The following is a 22,079-nucleotide window of genomic DNA, read 5'->3' on the forward strand; positions in this document are numbered from 1 at the left end:
CAGGAGACACACAGCCTTTCCCTTCGGCAGCTTTGGGCGGCGAGGAGCCAGCAGGAGCTGTTGCATAGCTAGGGAATCCTGGGCCAGCTTGCAGGACAGGATGGAGGCCCGAGTGGGCTTCAGCTGTGGCAGGTGACAACCCAGAGGGCATTTCCCATAGAAAGCGCATGTTGCGGGCAACCAGATCTTTTGTTTACTCACAGTTCAGAATAAATTGACCTTTGGGAGTTAACCTCAGAAAACATACCTACAATACCGTTTCTTTGGAGGAAATGGCCTCTGAGTTCTCAACAATTCTACATACTTGATTTACACATCAGTTTTGGGGCCATAACCCATTTCTGAATACTATATGCCCCGCCCCCAAATCTCAGGAAATCCTTCACAGGGAACAGCCGTACCATCGTCGCTTACTAGCTGGAAGATTATAGCTTAAATGTTCGGTGTCTTCTGTCTAGCAAACAGAACAGGAGAGATCTGGAAACTATACTGGAAAATACGTACATGTCAAAGGTTCCCAATGCCCAGCTTCTTCCGTTGGAAGAAATGGTAATATTTTCAAGGGCAACCTTTTTTGATTTTCCCAAAGGAAGATAAAAGATAATTGGGTCCGTACCTGCCACTGCCTCATTACGTCTGCAGACCGTGTTGTTAGCCCACGAAATGTCTCGCTCCCCTTAACAACATCCTGTGACAAATTAGAACACCCCCACGCCGCAGGCTGGTCTCTGCTGTGAAAACCAGAGCGGTCCGCTCCTCGGAAAAATACGAGTGCCCCTGACTTTCTTGGTTTTGTTTTTTTTTTTTTTTTAAGTAAACTCTGCTACTAGTGTGGGCCCCAAACTCATGAGCCCAAGACAAAGACTCAGGCTGTACGGACTGAGCCAGCCGGGACCACACGGGTGCAATGTTAGAATGATTTTTAGTCTGAGCTCACGCGCTCTGACTAGCTCATGAGGACTTACTCAAGAACGGAGCCTTACCCGGAGTTTACTGTGGGAGGGACTCCGTTGTCTGTTATTCAAATCCCGATCTTCCTCGCGTGAAGCCCGCGGAGCCGCAGAACATTGAACTGTCCGTGTCCCTCCAAGGTCGTCTCCGATACGGAACGTGCCGTCTTCCAGTTCAGTGTCCTGTGTGCCCTGGAGATACACGGAACTCACGTCATGTCTTCCCCGGATGATGTTCTGTTTTTTTTAAATTCCACATTTTAGAGTCAATCTATCAAATCTGTTGGATGCATGCGAATGCCAACATTTATGAGGTGTTTCTTTATTTTGTTCACGTAGGTGCTGTTGGCCAGTAGCTTCGTGCCCATTTACGCGGGACTGAAACCGGTGGAGTACAGAGGACAGGTGACGGTCGCTCGTAACCGGTGAATTACCCGTGACTCCTGCAGTCCCAGGTTTCCTTCAGGGGATCCGATGTTATCATGATTCTGGTAGTTCCAGATCAGCTTATATGATTTTTTTTCATAATACTTTTGTTTGCAACAGGAAAAAAAAAAATCAAGTACAGGGGCCTTGGGACCTTAGAGTCGGGATGTCGAGATTCAGAATGATCAGGGACCTTCTCTTTTCATTTGATTAAAAGCTTCATTCCTTGTTCTAAAAAAAGACGGAAAGACTTAAAAAAAAAAAAAAAATTAAGTCCCATTCAGCGCTCCTTCTGTTAGCAGAACTGCGCTGTCAGGTGGGAAGAAGCATCAGGGCCCCCCATATCCTACCCACCTGACCAAAGCTGGAGCCCTGTCCCCTCGGTCCGCCACACAGGAGCCCCACACTGGGGAGCAACCCCCTCCCCTGCCAGGCCTGTCACTTACCCAGGCGCTTGTCAGACGGTCTGCGCTGCAGGGGGCTGCCCTTGACGGCTGTAGCGGGTCTGTGGAGGGGAGGGGAGCGGTGAGCACCCACCGGCTCACCCCCCACAATCTGCTCCTGGTCAGCACTATGGGGAGGGGGTTTCTTTTCATTGTTTAGAAAGATTTCAGTTATTTATTTGAGAGAGAAGGACAGAAGGAGAGAGAGAGAGAGCGCGCGCATGAACAGGAGTCAGGGGAACGGGCAGAGGGAGAAGCAGAGTCCCTGCAGAGCAGGGGCTAGATGTGATGCGGGGCTCCTCCCCAGGTCCCTGGGATCATGACCCAAGCCCAAGGCAGCCACGCCCCCGACTGAGCCCCCAGGCACCTCAAGGGAAGGTATTTTAGCAGCTCCTTTACGGTCCTACCCGCCCCGCTCCTGCACAGGGACCCACTCCTATAATCAGACATGCTATCATGTAACACGGCCAGAGATACAATTTTTTTTTTAATATTTATTTATTTATTTGACAGAAAGAGAGAGAGAGAGAGATCACAAGTAGGCAGAGAGGCAGGCAGAGAGAGAGGAAGGGAAGCAGGCTCCCCTTGAGCAGAGAGCCCGACGTGGGACTCGATCCCAGGACCCCGAGATCATGACCTGAGCTGAAGGCAGCGGCTTAACCCACTGAGCCACCCAGGTGCCCCCAGAGATACAATTTTATAATGAAATACACTAGCTCCTTACAATGAAATACACTAACTACAAGTGCCAGAGATACATGTTTGTAATCAAACACAGTATCATTTTAACACTTATAAGGGTTAAGTGTTTATGGTCACATACACCATCTCTTTGACACATACCAGAAATAATTTATAATTATATTATAATTGATAATTATTTTATAATTATTTTATAATCAAATGCACTATCAACTTAGCACATAACAGAGATCTGTATTTCTAATCAAATACAGCATCCATTTAACACATACCAAAGATACATATTGTAGAGTCAAATACAGTATCTTTCCTAAGATTTTATTTATTTTTGAGAAAGAGAGAGCCTGCATGAGCAAGGGAAGAAAGAGGAGGAAGCTGACTCCACACTGAGCAGAGAGCCCAATGCGGGGCTCCATCCCAGGACCCTGAGATCATGACCTGAGCCGAAGGCAGAAGCTTAACCCACTGAGACCCCGGGGTGCCCTCAAATACATTTACCAATTTAACACCCAAGATCAGGCACATACTTGTGGGAGAATAAAGGCCACGCATTTTATTGGTTTCATGATGTATGTAATATGTCCTTAGTCTCTAGTGGGTACGTGAAAAACGCTTGCTGTCCGTCATTCATTCATTCGTCCGTTCACGCACCCACTCTGAGGGCCCGGCACGGTGGCCGCACAGAAGGAAGCACGTGTCCGGATCTCTCACCTCGCGTGACTGGGAACCTGTGTGGGTTCTGATCTCGCGAGTCCTCGTGGTTTTCTTTCTTGGAGCTCTCCTGGGCTTTCCAGTCCTTTGCTCCCTGCTCAGTGGTGGGCCCCAGTGGCTCTGCCCCAGGACGGCTGTCTAAAGGGCCGGGGAAGGAGAGCGAGGGACAGAGACATGAAGTAACTGGGAAGGCCGTGGAGGTACTAAGAGGCAGAGGCTAAGTGTGACCGTTACTGTGACTCGAACTCTGTTGATTAGCAGTATGCATACGGTCCGTACAGAAGGCTCAAGCCCTCTCTGCGACTGCTTAGAAACAAAAGATACATTTTTTTTAAGAGCAACATAAAATGATTTAAACTTCAGCGCATGAAAGCAGGAGATCCAGTTCCCAAGGAGCGTGGGCTACGTTGTCATCTAAAATTTTGTTTGGAAGGTATTGGACGTTACATAATTAGTTGACTTAAAGTAAGTTAGCCTTTTTTTCTTGCTATAAGAGTAAAAATTCATATTTACTTTTAGCTGTAAATTTTGAACACAGATACCATCAAAATCAACTCTATCTTAGGAACGTTAATTTTATAATGATCTGAAATATCATCGTTTTACTTCAGAGCTTCAATTTATAATAACAGTGACAGAAATGGCTCCCGGGGAAACCATGGTAAGGTGTTTTCCAGATTATGCATTATGAAAGGGGGGTGCAGGAGTCCAATCAGGAGAGCTGCCAGTGTGATGAAGGACTCAGAGGTGGTGACTGGGCAGGGAGGATGTCAATACAGCACGTGACGATAACCAGGTGGGAACTTCAGAAAGGGAGGATGGAGTCGAGGGGACCGCACAGCCGAGTCCCAGACATTGTCCCTGAGACCATGCTCAATACTTGCCCGTTGAAGTACTGGTAAGAGTATCACGAAGCAGGTGCAGGTGGGAGAGGCTTCTATTTTTCTGCACCATCAACTTTTCTTTCCTTCCTTACAACGGAGTCACAGCTCTTTGCTGGACCTGGAGGACTGTGCTTAAAAGGCCACATTTCCTGTCTTCCCTTATCACCAGCTGTGGCTATACATCTAAGTGCAGGCCAGACAGATAAGCTGAATTACAGAGGGACCTAACTCTGTTTACTTCCTGCTGCCTGGAACCTTGATGCAATGACTGGAACCACTGCAGCTGTTGTGGATCATGAGGTCGGAGAAATCACCGCCTGGAGATGGCCACAGAGTGAGCTAGAAAGGCCCTAAATGATTTGGGGAGGCCACCTGTAGCACACCACCGTGCATTTTCTCTTTCCCAGAGAAGGAAGTAAAACTTGTGCTGTGACTGGTTGTTGTCAGCGGCACCAGAAAGGATTACTCCCTGGTATCTAAAGATGAGGATATGCAGATGCAGAGATGTTCGGTTACTTCCCCGAGGCCACCTAGCTACTAAGGGGGCAGCCTTCCCAGGAGGATCCCCAACCACTGTGTCTCTGCCGTCCGTGCCTCTTGCCCCAGTTGGCGTAGTGTGCCCCACCATCTCCCTCGGCTTATCTCCCTCCATCTTCCTGCTTCTTCGGTTTGTGAGCTCACGACGAGCAGTGGTTAAAAGGGTCAGCTGTTCTCAGCTGCGTTTCCCCTTACGTGACTGAGCGCTTGGACTTGGCTGTGGAAGCCCAGCCGCAGCTCTGCAGCAGGGGATGCGGCCTCCAGGCCGGGAAAAGGATGGAGACCAGTGCGGAGGCCCCTGACCTTGGGCAGGAGGACAAGGTCTTCCTGATGACCCGCATCTGTGCATAGTAGACACATGATAACTACTTAATTTTGATGCCTTCTGACAGCGTTCGGTTTTCCTTGGTGGTTTACTGATGTCCACCAAGAGGAAAGGGCATGAAGCCAAGGACGGACAGTGCCCTCAGAGGTCTCGTCCATTGACGCAGACCCCAAACAACAGGGCAGCCTCGCTCTGTGCTCATCTTGGACTCTCCATCAGCCTGACAGCCTCCCACGGTGTTAGAGGGTTTCTAGGCCAAGTTATTTTCCAGAACTGTTCCATTTTCAAGGAAATGGGACGTGTGCTTTAAACACAGTGTCCTGCTGTGGGTGTGAGCTCTTCCTAGGATTTAAATTACAGAAAAATTTCCATCAGGCTGAAAACATCTCTCGAGTTCCAGGTTTTAAAGTTTTTGTGGAACTCGGGTCTTGAATGGGGTGTTTGCTGAGGTGGTTTCTCGGAAGCAAGGGAGGTTGTGCCCACAGTGAGGGCAGAGGGAACGGACGACTTCACTGGGGCCGTTGTCGAGGCTTGGGACACAGAGCAGTGCCCGTGTGGCAGAGACCAAGAAGGCCACATGCAGACTCTGCTCCTGCCGGCCCCAAGCAACGCACAGACCTCCTTGTTCTTCATCTGGGAGAAACGACGTGTTGAACATCGTGGATTTCATTAATATATATTTGTGGACCGAATGTTCATATTTTAAAAATCAATTATTAATCACTTAAGAGTGTCATACTTTTGTTAACACTGAGGATTTGCTTGACTAACAGTCTATTTCCTTCCGAACCTGTCCACCAGCTGTTGGAAGTGGAATGACCTCTATTTTCTTTAACCTAATTTTTTAAAAAAATAACTCCTCATAGGAACGCCTGGGTGGCTCAGTCGGTTAAGCATCTGTCTTTGGCTCAGGCCATGATCCCAGCATCCTGGGATCGAGCCCCAGTTCAGGGTCCCTACTCCGCAGGGAGTCTGATTCTCGCTCTGCTTGCCCCTCTCCTAGTTTGACAGCGCTCTCGCTCTCTCTCTAAAATAAATAAACAAAATCGTAAAAAACAACAACAAAAAAAGTTCTTGTAGCTTTTCCTGGCTTCATCTTTTAAGAGCATTTTCAAAACCTTATTTATGGTAGGGAGTCATTTACAGCTGAATACACGGAGAATGCACACACACTGAAGGTCAGACTTGTGTTTTTTACTAATGACGTTTCTATCCGTACGTATGGCCTCCGGACATGCATGCTGTCAGGCCACGTCTTCACAGGTTCTTGCCATCAGTTTGGAACACAAGTGAGCATTTTCAAGAGGAGCTCTGGACTAGCAAGTTGTTTTGTTTCTAAGAGATGGCACTGTGACTGGCAAGTGACTAAAATGTCAGAATAACAGAATAAGAGCCTCCCTAGAGCTGAGAGATGCACATCTCAAGAAAAGCTTCAGAATTCTGGGGGGTCTTGTTGTTTGTTCGTTGTCTGAAATAGAATTCAGGGAATATTTTGACTTATATGAAGAAAATTTAACATTGACTTCTTCTGGTCGATTGAGCATTTTTCATGGGCTACGGATTATTAACTCTTTCATGATTGACATTTGTGGGAAGGAGAGCTGTGGCATAGTCTACGTCACTGTGTATTTGTATAAAATCGTTACCACAGACCTTAGGCTTCTATTTCTTTATGATTAGACATTTCCCACGGGGAGGTGGCTCAGTCCCCTCAAAGGCTTGGTCACCAGCCACCAGGCAGGATGGAAATCTGCGCATCAATTCTCACCTTCATCGGAAAGAGAAGACCTTATTTTTTCAGCAACATTCTGAAATTTTTTGCATGGTCCTTTTGAAAAAACACATCATTAGTCTTCCAGGGAATATTTTTGATGTAACACTCCGTGTTTTCTCAAAATTGAATGTCCCCATCTTTTAACTAAAAAATGAAAAGCTCCAAAATTAACACAATGTACCAGTAATCTTTAGTAAAAATAGTAGCAGGGTTGTTCCACCTCTTCCGAAATTTCGTATTTATCTTCAGCCGTCTCCCTTTTCTTGAGGAAAGTTCGTCGGTCTCGCCTTCCCACTTGTGTTTCTTCACTTCAGATGGGAGATTCGGACCCACGTCGCGGAGACCAGGCCTCTCCTCGTCTCTCTGCCTCTCCTCACGGCCTCCATTCTGAGACGCAAGGACCGAGCATGTTCTCGTGGACATAACGATTCTTCCTCTGTACCACACAAGATCAGACAGGCCTGCAAATGCAGAGTGATTCGTCAGGACTTCGTTGCTGCCCCTTCCGGAAACGGTTCTGATCTCCGGGGCTGTGTGATCCTGTGCGAGAAGGCAGCGTGCACGTGAGGGGACCCGCCGCCCACCTCCCGCGTGCCTACTCCGCAGGACGGCGGTGCACAGAATTTCCAGAAGGTGCCCGCGAGGAGATACGCGCGGCACGGTGGGGCAGGCCGGCTCTGCTGACCCGGGCGCTCAGCTTTGCTGTTGCCGTGGGAAAGCAGTAACAGCAAAACGTGAACTACAGGGCGCGTCTGTATGCCAATAAAACTTTACTTACAAAAGCACGCTAGCAGCAACCGAGCGTGAAGAACCCTGCAAGCCTCCGTCTCCTCTCCTGTAAGACGGGAAAACTGAGGATACGAGCATGACCTACCCATCTGCCGGCATTCTCCAAGATAAACCAAGTCATACAGGGGGTTGGTTTCCTAAACCGTGAGGCCCTGTGCGATGGCACTTCCAGGAATTCTAGCTTTCAACTTCGCGTTCATTCTCCTGACAAAGAATTCTGAACTCACTTGCTGAAGACAGTTCAGCCCTGCATCCCGTGTTGCTCACGAACATCCGTATCTCATCCGTGTCCACATCAGATGTGCTGAGGTCCTTGCAGAATGAATTCACAAGGCCCTTAGAAGAGAGATGCCTTCCTTAGCTTTTCCCCCTTTAGATATGGACCAAGAATTGTCTGAGTTTATGAATCTCGGGGCATGTTCCTCATCTGTTCCCGAGCACATCCGTGTGTCAGGCAAACTTGGGCACGTCCTGCCACGTCATAACCTGCCCTGTGTGGATGGGACAGTTACCACTGTGCCTTTAGAAGTGGTACCAAGCCATCACGGGAAGCACCAGCACAGTTTGCTTCTCTCCCCAAAGAAGATTCCAGAATCACAGAAGCTCATGGCGGTAGTTACCACCTTGCGGAATGCTTCCCACAAGGGGGGTAAGGATGAAGGGACTTGCAGAAACCTGTGGCAAACTGCCCATGAATTCACGGACAGCAGCGTGTAAGTGCAGGCTTGTAAGCCAGAGCACGGTAAATATAGAAGATCCCCACTTTTAATTTGGGGGTGAGGAACGTTTCCTGCTGTAACCGTTGTTTCTAGAGATGCTGCTAGAATCCGCATGCCTGCAGGAATGCGTGGTTTTGGGAACAATACAGCTCCTGAGAGTGTAAATCAGGAACCCAGTCCAGAGTTCTTGGAGAACCTGAGCTGGTACCGAGGACGGTTCTAGCGGAGCTGGTAATACTGCAAATCTAATCAAGACATTGGATAAGCTATAGGTTTTCCACCATCATTTATCCAATCAGAATAAGCTAACGAGAATGAGGAAAATTCGGAGAACTAATTTTCAGTTCCCGGAGACAGCAGTCATTAGCCCTGTGGTAAATGAGAGCATTCTGCACCCTGATGAGCCTCCCTTCCCTTAAGTTGAGCGTGCCAGATGAGCTCATGTGACACACCGTACATATTTCTAATTTCGCTTGATGAAAACTACCCAGACTTTTCGATCACTGGTGATATAGTCTATTGAGAATACGAACGATGATTTTGGAAGGTTGTTTTTTTTTTTTTTCCCCTCCCCCTCTCTAGCAATGAACAAATGCCAGAAATCCGTATCCATGCCCAAAGCAATCAGAAAAACAAACGGAGGCTTTGGGACCAGGAGGCACGGAAGCAGAATTTGGGGGGCTCCTCACTGCAAATCTCCCTTATTTTGAACTGTGTTTTTAAGCATATGTAGAAACAAACACATGGGAACACGGGTGTGTTGAACACACACACACACACGAATGTGTCTATATGAGACATAGAACGTAATTACATGGTGATGTCTGTTATGTTCTTTTAGAAAAAACGACAATATGCAAGTTACGCAGGTTGGTGTATTATCATCCACTCTACTTCTGTTTTTTCCGACACCAAAATGCACGCCCCTCAAATTTTCAACCGCGGGGGTAGTTAGTGTCTGGATGAAGCCATTGTGAATTGTACAGGGACTGATCATTCACCAGCTTTACCGATAAAAAGGAGTAAGACATACAGACATACACACACACACACACACACACACACACACAGATACATTAGAACAAAACGAATGTATGTCTTAACCAAGTTCAGGGCATTTTGTATTAACTCGTTTCTCTCTCCTAGCACTGCCTTTGTGCTGAACAGAACAGCTTGGGTTTTCCTACGTCGCATTCCAAATGTTCAGGGGAAAACAGCGTAGCAGAATTCTCCACTCAAGGTTCTGTTCAAAGGGGTTTTCAACCGTGATCAGACTGTGTTTTTTCCCTGTCAACTGAAGGTTATTTCCATCACAGATACAACCTGGAGAATTTGTACTTCTGTTGTGTGTGTCTGCGTGTCTGTTGTTAGACCCGAAGATGTCAGTGCTGTCCGTTCACTTGCTTTGAAATGGGTAGCATAAGGATTTCTGTTTCTGTGTCCTTTTTCCTTACCTGCTCTGCCTATCTGTCCCCTTTGGATCGGGGTCTGAAAACACAGAACCTCTTCGGAGTTCAATAGCGTTTGTTGTTTCGTTTTGTTTTGTTTTGTTATAAATGTCATACTTCCCATTGTTTCTGGCTTTGAAACCTCCTGTCTTGAAGACGGGTGCCACTTTAGAAATAGAAGGATTTCTGGTTGCTCAGCTGGCCTTTAAGTTTGCGACAGGAAATGCCAGTTTCTACTGCCTGTAATAAACCCAAGAATGTCCTGTGGTGGTGGATGGTCTACGCAGTACCAGCTGTGAAGGTGGCTTTCCACTTTGACTTAATGATGCATCCCAAGCTTCTTCCATGGCTTCTTGTGTTATGCACTGTTATAAACATTTAGGTACTCCTTATGGACAATAATCCAGCTAAAGCTTTTAAATAACTAGAGAAGGGGTGCCTAGGGGGCTCAGTCTGCCTTCGGCTCAAGTCCTGATCCCTGAGTCCTGGGATCAAGTCCCACATCAGGCTCCCTGGCCACGGGGGAGTCGGCCTCACCCACTGCCCCTGCTTCCATCTTTCTGTCTCTCATGAATAAATAAAATGTTTTACAAAATTAATAAGCAGCTGGAGAGGCTTCCCGATTCTGTGAGGTCCTCATTATATAGGTAAATGGTATGTGTGCACGGAGTCGTACAGAAATCAGCCATCTGATGGGTGATGATTGGTGGTGATTTAAGAGCATTTCCAGGGCACGGATTCGATGAGAAGGAAATTTCCCTGTTGGAAAGTCTGTGCTCCTCTTCGTAGGCGCCGTGACGTTGGCGGGCGCTGACGAGGGGTCTTTGTTTCCACAGACGTGGGTGGATGGAGGCCTCACAAACAGCCTGCCCATCCTTCCCGTCGGCCGGACGGTGACCATCTCACCCTTCAGCGGACGCCTGGACATCTCCCCGCAGGACAAAGGGCAGCTGGACCTCTACGTGAATCTCGCCAATCAGGACGTCACGGTGAGCCCGAGACACCATTACATTTGCAGATAATCACCTAAAAACTGCCACACGCTTCCGAAACGTTGGAAACTCATTGATAATTTTATATGCCAATGGCATCTTCTCGGCCATAGTTTCTTACTAGTCGACAACACAGGTCATGTCACCCATGCCCATGGGCCCGGGGAACCTACGCACTGTGAGTGCACAGGCCTTTCACTCTGTATTATCTGTTTGGAGAAAGCTCTGTTTTTCTTCTCTTCCTCAGGACACAGAACATGCGGCAGGTTTTCAGTGCAATTTTAAATCAGCTCATTTGTTTAAAAATGATTGTTAAGTGTGGCAAAATATGGAACAAAAGCTTTGGAGCTCAACTGAATAACTTAGGTAAAATATGGGCTCCCTCCCCTCCACTCCCAGTGGTTGTGGACAGGAGGCGATGTGACGGGTAGGGGACATGGGTGGCTGTCTCCTCTGGGGGTGCTGCTGGCATCCGGTACATAGGGGTGAGCGCTGTGAGTCAGCACGCAGCCTCCACAACAGCCAAGTGTCTGGCCCCAAACATCCTCACTGCCGGGGCTGAGAAACCCGCAGCTCATCTAGGGCTAAAGTTAGACCTTTAAAGTTCCATTTTCTCCAACTGATTTTCTAAAGCCACGATTTGTATCTACGGTAAGAAACCGTCAGTGCCGTTAACCTGTGCTGTCTTCTACCTTCAATCTGTTCTCTTCTAGCTGTCCGTGGCAAACCTGGTGAGGCTTAACCAAGCCCTCTTCCCACCATGCAAGAGGAAAATGGAATCCCTGTATCAACTTGGCTTTGATGACGCCATTAGGTTTCTCCTCAAAGAAAATTGGTTTGAATAGAATGCATACGAGTTTATAATGCAGAGAAGACTGCATACTCGTCTGTTTGTTTTTTTTTAAATTTTTGTCCACATCGTTGTTGATGGAGGTTTCTAATGAAATCATTAAAAAAACAAAACAAAACAAAAAAAACAAAAAAGCACAAACCTATTGGGATTCTCTGTTACTAGTTTTTGTAATATTTCTGATTATTTCTTCTGTGCAAGGAAATGAGAGGTATTTTATTAGGCAGGACGGACGCGGGTCCGGAGGAGTCCTTTCCAGGGAGAGGCAGGTCCTTTGGAAAATTTAGAGGGTAAGCAATTTGGGTGAACCATGGGATGTTGAAACTGGAGGTCGCCGTTCTTCCTACAGACAATGTGACGTGGCAGCCCGGAAGCCCAGCAGATTCGGACACTGGGGGGGTTTGCCTTACTTTTCAGCAGACACGCATTCCTGCCCACCGTAGTCTTTTTATACCGCAGCCCACCCCCGGCATCCCCGCTAAGATGATTATCAGGCTGCTTTCAGGGTTCCCTCTTGTAAACCCTCAGCTCTCCGTAATACCTCTGTCTCTTTACCCATATCTCTATCTCTGTCTCTTACAGCTGAAGTCTTGCTTCCTCTCTCGGTCTCCAGCCAGGCCACATACCATCAGATGTTGACCCATCACTCTCGGTAGTGGGTAAATCTACTCTAGGAACCGAGAAGATACACTTCTACATATGAAGAACCAGGTCCACCCGGTCGCCCAGTAAAGAAGAATTCAATCGAAAATAACCACTCATCCATTATTTTAAGTCATGTTACACTGATTTAGCTTTTCCACTTCCTAAGTAGCAATCCTATCACTTTTGAGGACTTGGATGTGGGTTTATACTAATTCCTGGACACTGTCTCAAGTCTTAAATCTGTGTTGGTGGGGCTTTGCCAAGCATAAACTCTTAATTACTAAGAGGCAGTTAGAAACAAACCGGTTTCATTGCCTGCATTTAATTGTTATGCATTTCTCTTTTAACATTTGAAACCATCCTTTAAATCAGTTTTATGGCTCCTAAAAGCTCCAAATACACAATTTTTAGCACATAACCACCACCGATCGCCTCTTTCCTTACAAGTTATGCAGAGACTCGGGCCTCGGTAGTGACCGTCCTTGGGGTGTCTATTTCCTGCTCCTCTAGAAAACAGGTAGCTGAATCATAACACGTCGCTTCAGACGTGACATGAACATCTTCAGTTTAGTTCCACATCTGTCTGTCCGCTACATTTCCCCCCTTTTTATCATTTTTATGTGACTCTCCTATTTGGAGGATATTTCAACCCATTTTTATGGACGCCCCCGTGAGCACAAACAAATGTTAGCCTGTTAGACATCGAAGTGAAATCACGCACTGCTTATGTCTCTGACCGTCCTGGTGGACACTACTCCCCCGGAACACCATGGTTAGCTCGCGGACAGGTACGTGCAGGGCAGCCATGTTCTGCCGTGAGGGAATCGTAGCAGCATCCTGCAATGCTGCTTTCTGCGAGCCAGGGTTCCTGGACCGAGTTCTCCGGTGGGGCAGGTCCCAACGTGGGCTCTGTGCCGCTCACAGCGCGTCCTCACGCGTCTGGACTGACAGAAACCAGGCACTCCGAACAGACCCAGATCCTGATAGGTTTCCTGGGTAATTCTTGTGATTGTCAGCCTGATACGTCCCTGGTCCCCGGTTGGGGCAGTTTCCTAATGCTTTCAAATCTGTCATTTAAAATTTCATTAGTTTTTCTATTCTTCTCTTCAGGAACCCTCTTTACTGTGTAACTAGGGTCACCCCCTGTTTCCATGGGCAATTAGGGAAACTGGATTTGGTTTTGAAGTTAAATAATGCTCTAAAGGAACAAGCAGTGTATTAAAACAAACAAACAAAAATACAACCTCCGTTCCGTTCTGCTTTCACAATATCGGGGGTATTGTGTGCACCACCAGCAGCTCGCAGAGAACAGCCGTTCAGCTCTGGGCATCGAACGAGGAGTCTGCACAGACCAGGGCCCTTCTCTGCGGCCGGTTTCAGTTTTTCTGCTCTTCACTTTTTCCCCGATAGTTAACACACATACACAGACTCCCTTTCCCTTTTGATATTTGTAAATATGAGTCCCAGAAAGTTTTTGGATCCAGTTTATTAATTTTATAGCAGAGGAACCAATCATTAAGGAGGTTCACGGTTTGGAGGTTTTTCTTGCCTAAGCTGTGTCTGCACTCTGGCAAAGTAAAACTGAAAGTTCCCGTCCATTATCCACATAACCCAAAGCAGGACTGGAAAAGCGGTCTGTGCGGGCCACCAGAAGTGGACCCGTTTTTAAACAACAACAGTAATAATTACGAAGGATCAGTAGCAATTACGGATAATCACTAGTCATTATTATTAATCACGATTATTATTATTATTTGCAGATCGACCGTTCAGTTGGGCTGAATTCACCATGTAATCACTGAGCTCTGCCCTCTGTTTTGCCTCTGGCGACACAACCGAAACCTTGGCTTGCTCCGCGCTAATACGCGTCACGACACACTCCTGACACCTGTCCCTTCAGTGTAATTCCTCAGGCACGGGCCTGCGTTACGGAGAGGCAAACAGAGGGCTCAGTCTTTTCGGCACCGTAGACAGGATTTCCGAAGGGACATTCCTGCCCTCCTTACCTAACTGCGCATCCAGCGTCTTCTACAACTAAAGCCACCACGAATGTGGACGAGCGTCCTTACACGTGCCTCTGTACGCGGGCACGCAGGGACCGGAAGCGCAGGGCGTGTGCCTCTCAACAGGGCAGACAGCAAGCATGCACTTACTGAGTTCTTTCGCTTGCTTCCTGTGAAGTTTCCATTTCTCCGCCGTGTTTACAAGTGTCCGTCGAGCTGTACACCGTCCAGTTCACTTCTGTGGTTAGACCCAAGAAAGAGGGAATCGGTGTACTAGCCACATGTGGAAAGCCACAAAGTTGCAGCCAGTGCAGGAACATAGCCCTCCCCTGATGGGTCCCTCAGCTTTGCCGTACGATTCTGCAGCTGTGCCCCCTTCCCTGCCACCAACCTCCCCACCCCCAGCTCAAGGGCTGTGGTCGGTAGGCTGAGAAGCCTCATGCATTTAGACATGACCCCATCCTGAAGAGTGGAGGTCAGATGACATGTTCTATGTCCGAAGACCGGGACTGAGCCATACAACGGTTCTGTAGGACGTACGTGTGGGCTCCTGCCTTTGTGCCGCTCATGTGATCAACGAAGAACTCGAGATGCAAGAAATGGAGGGGGGGCACGGTTGCTGCCTTTCCTTTGGTCACAAAGTAAATAGAGACCACAGAGACATACTGGTGTCCACTGCTAGCCAAGATCAGAGCTCTGCCTTCTCCCCCAACCTGTCACTCACCTGGGCGGGGGACCACAGTGCTAGTAGAGAGGCAGAGGGATAACACCTGTTCCAATGCAGAAGTGGCTTGACGAAGGGGCATATTTGCGCAGAGAGAGAATGCACCCCGGGTTTACTCACATGGGGGAGACAATCGCAATGGGCCCCCTTCCCGTAGCTCCGAGCAAGGCTGTGCAGCTGGGAGACGAAGGCGCGCGGACCAGCCTGAAGCAGATGTAGCCGGTGGCGGTTTCAAATCCAAGGCAGTTAGCAGAGCTGATCCCTCCTGAAGAGGGAGCGGAAGCAAGCGCTTGCCTTGGCCGTTCCTGATCAGTGTTGTCGTCCGTGTCGAGCTGTGCTAGTCCTTTGGGCGGCGAGAACAAAACCACACATGAGTAGCATACAGATGACAGGAATGTACTCCTCACGCTTCTGGAGGCTGAAGTCGGAGATGAAGGCGTCCAGCTTCGTAGACGAAGTCCAGCCAAGTTCTCCCTGTGTCATTACAAGGCATAAGGGATGAGGGAGCACCTTGGGGTCTCCTTGATCTGGACCGTGTCTCTTCAGTTTCCTTCCATTAGGGCCCCGTTACGCAGTTTTCCTTTGACTTCACAGCACTGGGAGTATCAGTGGGAGGTTGGAAGGTGATGGGTGCGTTTCTCCATGCGTCCCCTGGGATGGCCATCACTAGGACCACAAACTGGCTGGCTTAAAACAACAGACACTTATTCTTTCACAGACTCAGGAGGCCAGAATCCAAAAACCAAGGGGTGGGCTAGGTTGGTTGCTCCTGGAGGCTTGAAGAAAACTCTGCGCCATGACTCTCTCCCAACCTCTGGGGGCCGCTGGCCGTCATGGGCATTTCCTAGCTATAGCAGCATCGTTCCAACATCTGCTTCCCTTCCCCTGGGTCTCTTCCCTGAGCACGTGTCTGTGTCTGTTTACGATCTCATAAGCATGCCCGTCTGTGCATCCAGAGACCACCCTACCTCCAGGATGACCTCATCTTGACCTTCTTAATGAATTGTATCTGCAAAGACCTATTTCCAAGTGAGGTCACATTCTGGGGTTCTGGATGGACAGGACTTTGGGGAGTCACTGTTCGTCCCGTGAATGATTTTAAAGGATTTCCTTCAGTTTAGGTTTATCTCGCGTATCCTCATGATTGGCAAGGAAATCCCAGATGCAATGCTGCCGCTTTCTCATGGCATCTTCACAGTTGGGATGAGACTTGACCTTGGTGAAAGGGATGTTCACCAGGCTTTTCCCCCATAAACTTATTCTATCCCCCTTTATAATCAACACATATCTGTGTGTGGAGAAGCGTTTTCAAAAGCATATACATATCTCCTGCTTCGTCAATCGGTCAGTTGATCTCCGTGTGGACTCGTGGTTTCCTGTTTTATTCAATGCATTATAATCAGCTACTGTCATGATTTATTCTGATGCCCAGAGTGACTGTTTGCTCAGTGGGAACCTAGTTTGGCCGACTCCCCTGTCACCATCCCATGTCAGATCCTCCTCATCCGTTGAGTAATTCCTTGCTTTCTGGAACAAGATTCTCTAGGCTTGTCTTCTACTTCCTCTCCCTCTGCTCTGGAATCTGTCATTTCTGCAACTGTTTGAATTCCTTATGCCAGTAAATGACATTTCTATTTATGGTGGAAAAACAGAGCAAAGACATTTTCCTTTGGAGATGGGTCCAGGACACCAAAATCCTCCCCAGTTAAGGAATGAAGGACTCCATGCCTCGAAAAACAAGACGATCAACTGAAAAGTACTGCAGGAAGGATTCATTACAAAGTCGACAGAAATATATGAAAATGGTGCTTTTCTTCTACCAGAACTTAAGAGATGGAACAGTGCATTGACAATAACAAAACAATGCCCATCATCTCGAAAAATGTGCAAGGGTGGCTCAGTCGGTGAAGCCTGATTTTGGTCTCAGGTCGTGATCTCTTGGAGACATGGAGCCCAGCTGCCCCTCTGCCCCTCCCCCTCTGCCCTATGGCTCTTCCTCTCAAATAAATAAATTTTTAAACAAATTTTTTAAATGGGAAAGAAACACAATCACTACAGATTTACCTACTTATGGGATCATTACAATATAATGTTTTGCAATAGGAACCTCAAATTCCGGGTGGTATCTAGTCTCTTCCTACTAAGGGACAAATGTTGCACATTTCTTTCACACCCACAATGTTTATGTTTTCGAAATGTGACAAATGCATGTGAAAGTTCAGCTGGCGAAAGGAACACTCCACGACGGCCAAGAAAGGTTAAGTAATTTTGTGACCTTAAGCTTCTTCATTTTTTTCTTTAATATCTTTTGTCCACTTTTCCAAGGAGGCATTAGAGATGTTTTTTTTTTTTATTTAAGGAAAGCCAAATAAAGGTCATTTTCAGGGCAGTTAATTGTTGAAAGCTATTGTTGCATGGGAAGGAAACCCAATTCAAGAGACCTTAATTCAAAGAGAAATATAAGAAAGAGGCGCGCCTGGGTGGCGCGATGGGTTAAAGCCTCTGCCTTCGGCTCAGTTCATGATCCCAGGGTCCTGGAATCAAGCCCTGCATTGAGCTCTCTGTCCCATGTGGAGCCTGATTCCTTCTCTCTCTCTGCCTGCCTCTCTGTCTACCTGTGATCTCTGTCTGTCAAGTAAAGAAATAAAATCTTTAAAAAAAGAAATAAAGAAAAAAAGAAAGAAAGAAAGAAAGAAAGAAAGAAAGAAAGAAAGAAAGAAAGGAAGGAAGGAAGAAAGAGAAAGAAATATAAGAACAATAGTTGCTATGCTATATAGGGCACGGACTGGTACCTTTGGCTGTACAATCCAGGGTATATCAGGCACATCTGTGTGTAGTTGCTCAAATCACTTCAACAGGTATGATCTAGCTTTAGAACAGGTTTTCTCCAGATGGTGAATAAGGTGGCTGCTCTCTGAGAAAAACCCATTATTTTACCATGTAAGTGGTCATAGGACATAGGCAGGGATTCCTTTTTCGATAGGTCTAAGATAAAGTCCAAGAGAACATTCTCACTGGGCTCCAGTGGGTCATGCATCATCGCTGTGGACTTCGAGTTGGATATTCTGAAAGTTCAGTCCTGGAGCCCAAAGGGAAGGGAGAAATATGGAAATATTTTAATCACTGGCTTTCAATAAAATGGATGTTTGCACAGTAATATTAGTAAAAGAAACTCTTCTTCCAAGGGAGCCAGAGTTGTATAGTTTAATTGCCTAAGTGGTGCCCTGTGTTGAGTTCAGCAGAGAAGACCTGTAAGATATGGATGGCACAGTCGTTGAACGTGACACCCCAGGACTGTCGATCCAGTGAGAACCAGTGTTGTGGACGGATGGCCTCAAGAAACCAATATTGACTTGGACAGTTAAAGTAGTTGAAAGTAGATGAGAGTCTAGTCTTTAGTTCTCAAAGGACAGCTTCCAAAGACATGAATAAAGCTTGGAGTGATGTTCCTTCAGGTTCCTGGATTTCAAACTGTGGTTCTTCAACCAAGACTGGGGCATCATTTGGGAACTTGTTAGAAATGCAGAAGCTCAGGCTTCAGGCTCAACCTCATAAATAGAATCTGCATTTTAAACTATATGACTAAGTGATTCATTGAATTTTGAGAAACACTGGTCAGATGGTAGTTTCCATAGTAATGGGAAGAAGAGACTGTTCTGGGGTGGGGGGGGCAGTAATGGCAGACAGCATAGACAATATTGCTATATTTTATAGACAGATTTTTCCCCAGGATGTTTGATATTAAAGGGATGGAGAGAAGACCGTTAACATGGAAGCTAGATGTATGGATAGATACTACTTTTGGTTGGGGACACTTGGGAGACAGGGAAGGAAGAGGAAGACACATTTGTCACCAGGTGAGGGAATCCAGTGCCCGGGGGAAAGGCAGAGAGCAGAGAGGGGACCCAGCAGAAGGTGGTAGAAACCAGCTCAAAAGCACTAGTGGAAAACAGAGGAGGAACTCTCAGAAAAGCAGAACCTTCAGGAGACTCGCTGGCTATGCAAAACATTTCTGAGCGGTCCGGAAGAACAAACAGGGTGTTGGCTTTCATCTCAGAACAAAAGGCAGACCATTCAAGTTTAGAACAGCTATGAAGGAAACGTGGGTCTGCCCAGCCAGCTTGGATCATTTATTCTACAATTCAGGAAACCACTCTGTGGCTTCCATGGCTTTCTAGCACGATTAAGTAGCAGACACTTGGAAACAGAGACTAAGGATCCCGATGGTGGGAAAGTGGCAAAAAGTAGAATTTTATGGGGTGAAGGCTCCTAGGGTGGCAACAGAGAAAACCTCTACTGGCAGAGCTAATGTTGATTTTAGTGAGTAGGATAACGGGTTAGAAGAAGTAAGGTACTCCTGTCTGGGAGAGAAACAGGGGGAATACTACAATTACAAGTTATTTTCCTTTGGATGCCAAATTCCATAAAACCTTCTGTACCTCGGACCGTAGTGTTGGCGAGCAAGGCTTTAAGCTCATTAGAGAAAATCATTTTACCTTTGACATTCACAGAAAACAAACATCCAAATCCCATTACCATTTGAGGAGTCTGTTAATATGGGCTGGGAGGTTCTGTAGTAACTTATTTTAATGGCAGGTAATGCTATTGGCCTCGCTCCCTCCAATGGTAGAACGACCTTAGCAGTTCACTTAATAATTTTGAGTTTAAGAGTTTGCATAAGTTTATGTGTTATCATTTTTCTATACCCAAACTTTGCAAAAATCTGTCTTCGAGTTCTATTACATGACTTCTAAGATTTGAAAGGTGTCAATGCCAAATGTTCGCAAGTGAATTCACTCTTTGGCTACCCTACTGTGATCAAAGTTTTGTTCCTTGTCTCTTGTGCTCAACTATCACCCCTCCCCTGTTCTTCTCAGAATCAGCCAGGAACTTCATCTTCCATGCCATGAAAATCAAGTGCCTCCAGTGGGAATCCCACTAGCTTCTCAAAACCAATCCAGCACATCTGGCACTCACTCCCACCTTCCCTTCCTTCCTCCGTGCTCACATGAAGAGAAAGTCTCTCCTCTCTTATGAGAGGATTTGTGCATTGACCTTGTAACCCTTCACCTCTTTTCAAAGAGCCCTGTGCCAGCATCTTCTTCTGCATACATCTTGGGGGTGGGGAGGAGCACATCACAAAACTTTGCAAGCTCCCACTTTTCCCACTCCTTCCCAATGGTCAGTGTGAGCCTTGACATGTAGTCTATCAGACATGGTGCCCAAGACCTAGCCATGGCCCAGATGCCCATCACCTGACCTCCAGATCCATCCATCCAAGTGCCTACTGAATGCCTCCACTGGGTGGTCTCAGAAATGCCTTCAAACTTAACAAGGCTTTCACGGAACTCCCAGTCTCACCCCTCCTGTCCTGCAGTCATGAGTGGCCCTCTGTTATGCTCTTCATTCTCAAGTGGTTTCCACAGGGTTAACAATAGACAGTCTTCCATTTTACCTGTTATCCTTTGACTTTGAGTTCTTTCCTCTTATGCTTTGAACTGCTGAGTTCTATCACATCCTTCCTCTTCAATGGTGGACACCTCTATTAAGAATTAATTCCATGGGCACCCGGCTGGCTCGGTCGCTACAGCATGAAACTCTTGATCTTGGAGTCAGGAGTATGAGCCCTATGTGGGGCATAGGGATTATTTGGGAAAAAAAAAAAAAGAGAGAGAGAGAGAGAGAAATAATTAATTCTATGAATATCCAACAAATATTTCCATGGAGTGGTCTTCTCTGCTTCCCATTACTTGATTTAAATATTCTAAAATCACATATATTCAAATAGTGATCATAACTCATATTTTTAGGAGCTTCTTTATCATATTCCAGATGGAAGTCTTTCCTTAGTTTTACCTCTCCTTTCCAGCAGTTATTTCTAGAACTTAAATTCAATCTCCATTTCTACTAGCTAAGAACAAGGTAGGATACCGATGCATCTGCCCTTTTAACTGTTGCTAGATTCCTCATATCTATGTGCGTGAAGAATACCACTATTTTTACTTCGATACCCAATTTATTTCTGTGGCATTCTTCGAAAGACCCATATTTTATTTATGGAACCAATAAAGCAAAAAGTTATTATACAAAAAGATTAGGTTTCTATAAGTATTTTTTTTTAATTTTTTTTTTTATTTATTTATCAGAGAGAGGGGGGGGAGAGAGTGAGCACAGGCAGACAGAATGGCAGGCAGAGGCAGAGGGAGAAGCAGGCTCCCTGCTGAGCAAGGAGCCCGATGTGGGACTCGATCCCAGGACGCTGGGATCATGACCTGAGCCGAAGGCAGCTGCTTAACCAACTGAGCCACCCAGGCGTCCCAAATATTAGGTTTCTATAGACATTTCAACATTGACGACACAACTAATGACATTTTCTAATCATTTAATTCAAATCACAGTCTGATGTGTCTTTCTTAAATGCTTTAAGAGCAGACACAGTAAGTGCACGTAATATTGAATATGTTGAAAATCGGACTGATTCACTCAGGATAATAAGATCAAAAGTACTAATAAGTTAAATATAATGTGCATTTCTTTATTATCTATATGTTTATTCACTTATTCATTATTAGAATTGTGTTTCTTGCATTTCATCGATTTTAGCAACTGTATATACATTGACTATTTCCATATTTCTAATCCTAAAGATAAAGAGTATTCAGATGGTTGCACATGGCTGCCCATGGTTCAACGATCTGGTGTATCCGCTGGACTAGGTCATGGAAATTTCTGTGCGTTCCCAGTCGATTTTCCTTCTGTCGATTCCTCAACCGGAGGGGTCCTACTTTTAATCTTATCTTTAGTCCTTTACAGAAGGAATTACCCAAGTCATTGCTTCCAACAGTTGGTTGATTTTATTGGGGATTTTGGCCCTGACGGCACTTGATCTGAACATCTCATGTTCTTAGTACAGGTCATCATATTCATGATGCATAAACATCATAAACATATTCATACCGTGTATGAATATACACGGTATACACATGAAGGGCCGTTCTCAACCACCGCTGGTGCTGAAATGGACTTGGTCATCAAAGGCAGCGAATCTGACCGTTGAGGTCAATGTTGTCTTGGAAGTGACAATGATTCTTGCTTACCTGCATTTAGTCCTGGGTACTGACTTCTCTTAGCATTATTTCTATGACATGAACCTTCTC

The 22,079-nt window shown here is 46.4% G+C and overlaps 1 protein-coding gene and 1 long non-coding RNA gene across 6 annotated transcripts in view; one reads left to right on the top strand and one right to left on the bottom strand.

The window, feature by feature from the left end:
* The window catches only part of LOC309856876 (patatin-like phospholipase domain-containing protein 4), a 26,686-nt gene extending 14,995 nt beyond the window's left edge, over positions 1–11,691 (top strand). For all 5 annotated transcript variants that reach the window (XM_082718673.1, XM_082718669.1, XM_082718672.1 and 2 more), the window contains 3 exons: positions 1,290–1,355; positions 10,545–10,697; positions 11,414–11,691. In XM_082718673.1, coding sequence (XP_082574799.1) covers positions 1,290–1,355; positions 10,545–10,697; positions 11,414–11,545 — 351 coding nt within the window. In that variant the 3' untranslated portion in view covers positions 11,546–11,691. The remainder of the gene's footprint in view (positions 1–1,289; positions 1,356–10,544; positions 10,698–11,413) is intronic.
* Positions 2,715–20,534, bottom strand: LOC309856901. Its single transcript, XR_014307404.1, has 3 exons — positions 20,378–20,534; positions 14,349–14,436; positions 2,715–3,370 (listed from the first exon to the last, which is right to left on the bottom strand). It is a non-coding gene; the product is annotated as an uncharacterized lncRNA (long non-coding RNA).
* Positions 20,535–22,079: the final 1,545 nt, after the last annotated feature.

This window comes from Mustela nivalis, assembly GCF_964662115.1.
Source record: "Mustela nivalis genome assembly, chromosome: Y".
NCBI lineage: Eukaryota > Metazoa > Chordata > Mammalia > Carnivora > Mustelidae > Mustela > Mustela nivalis.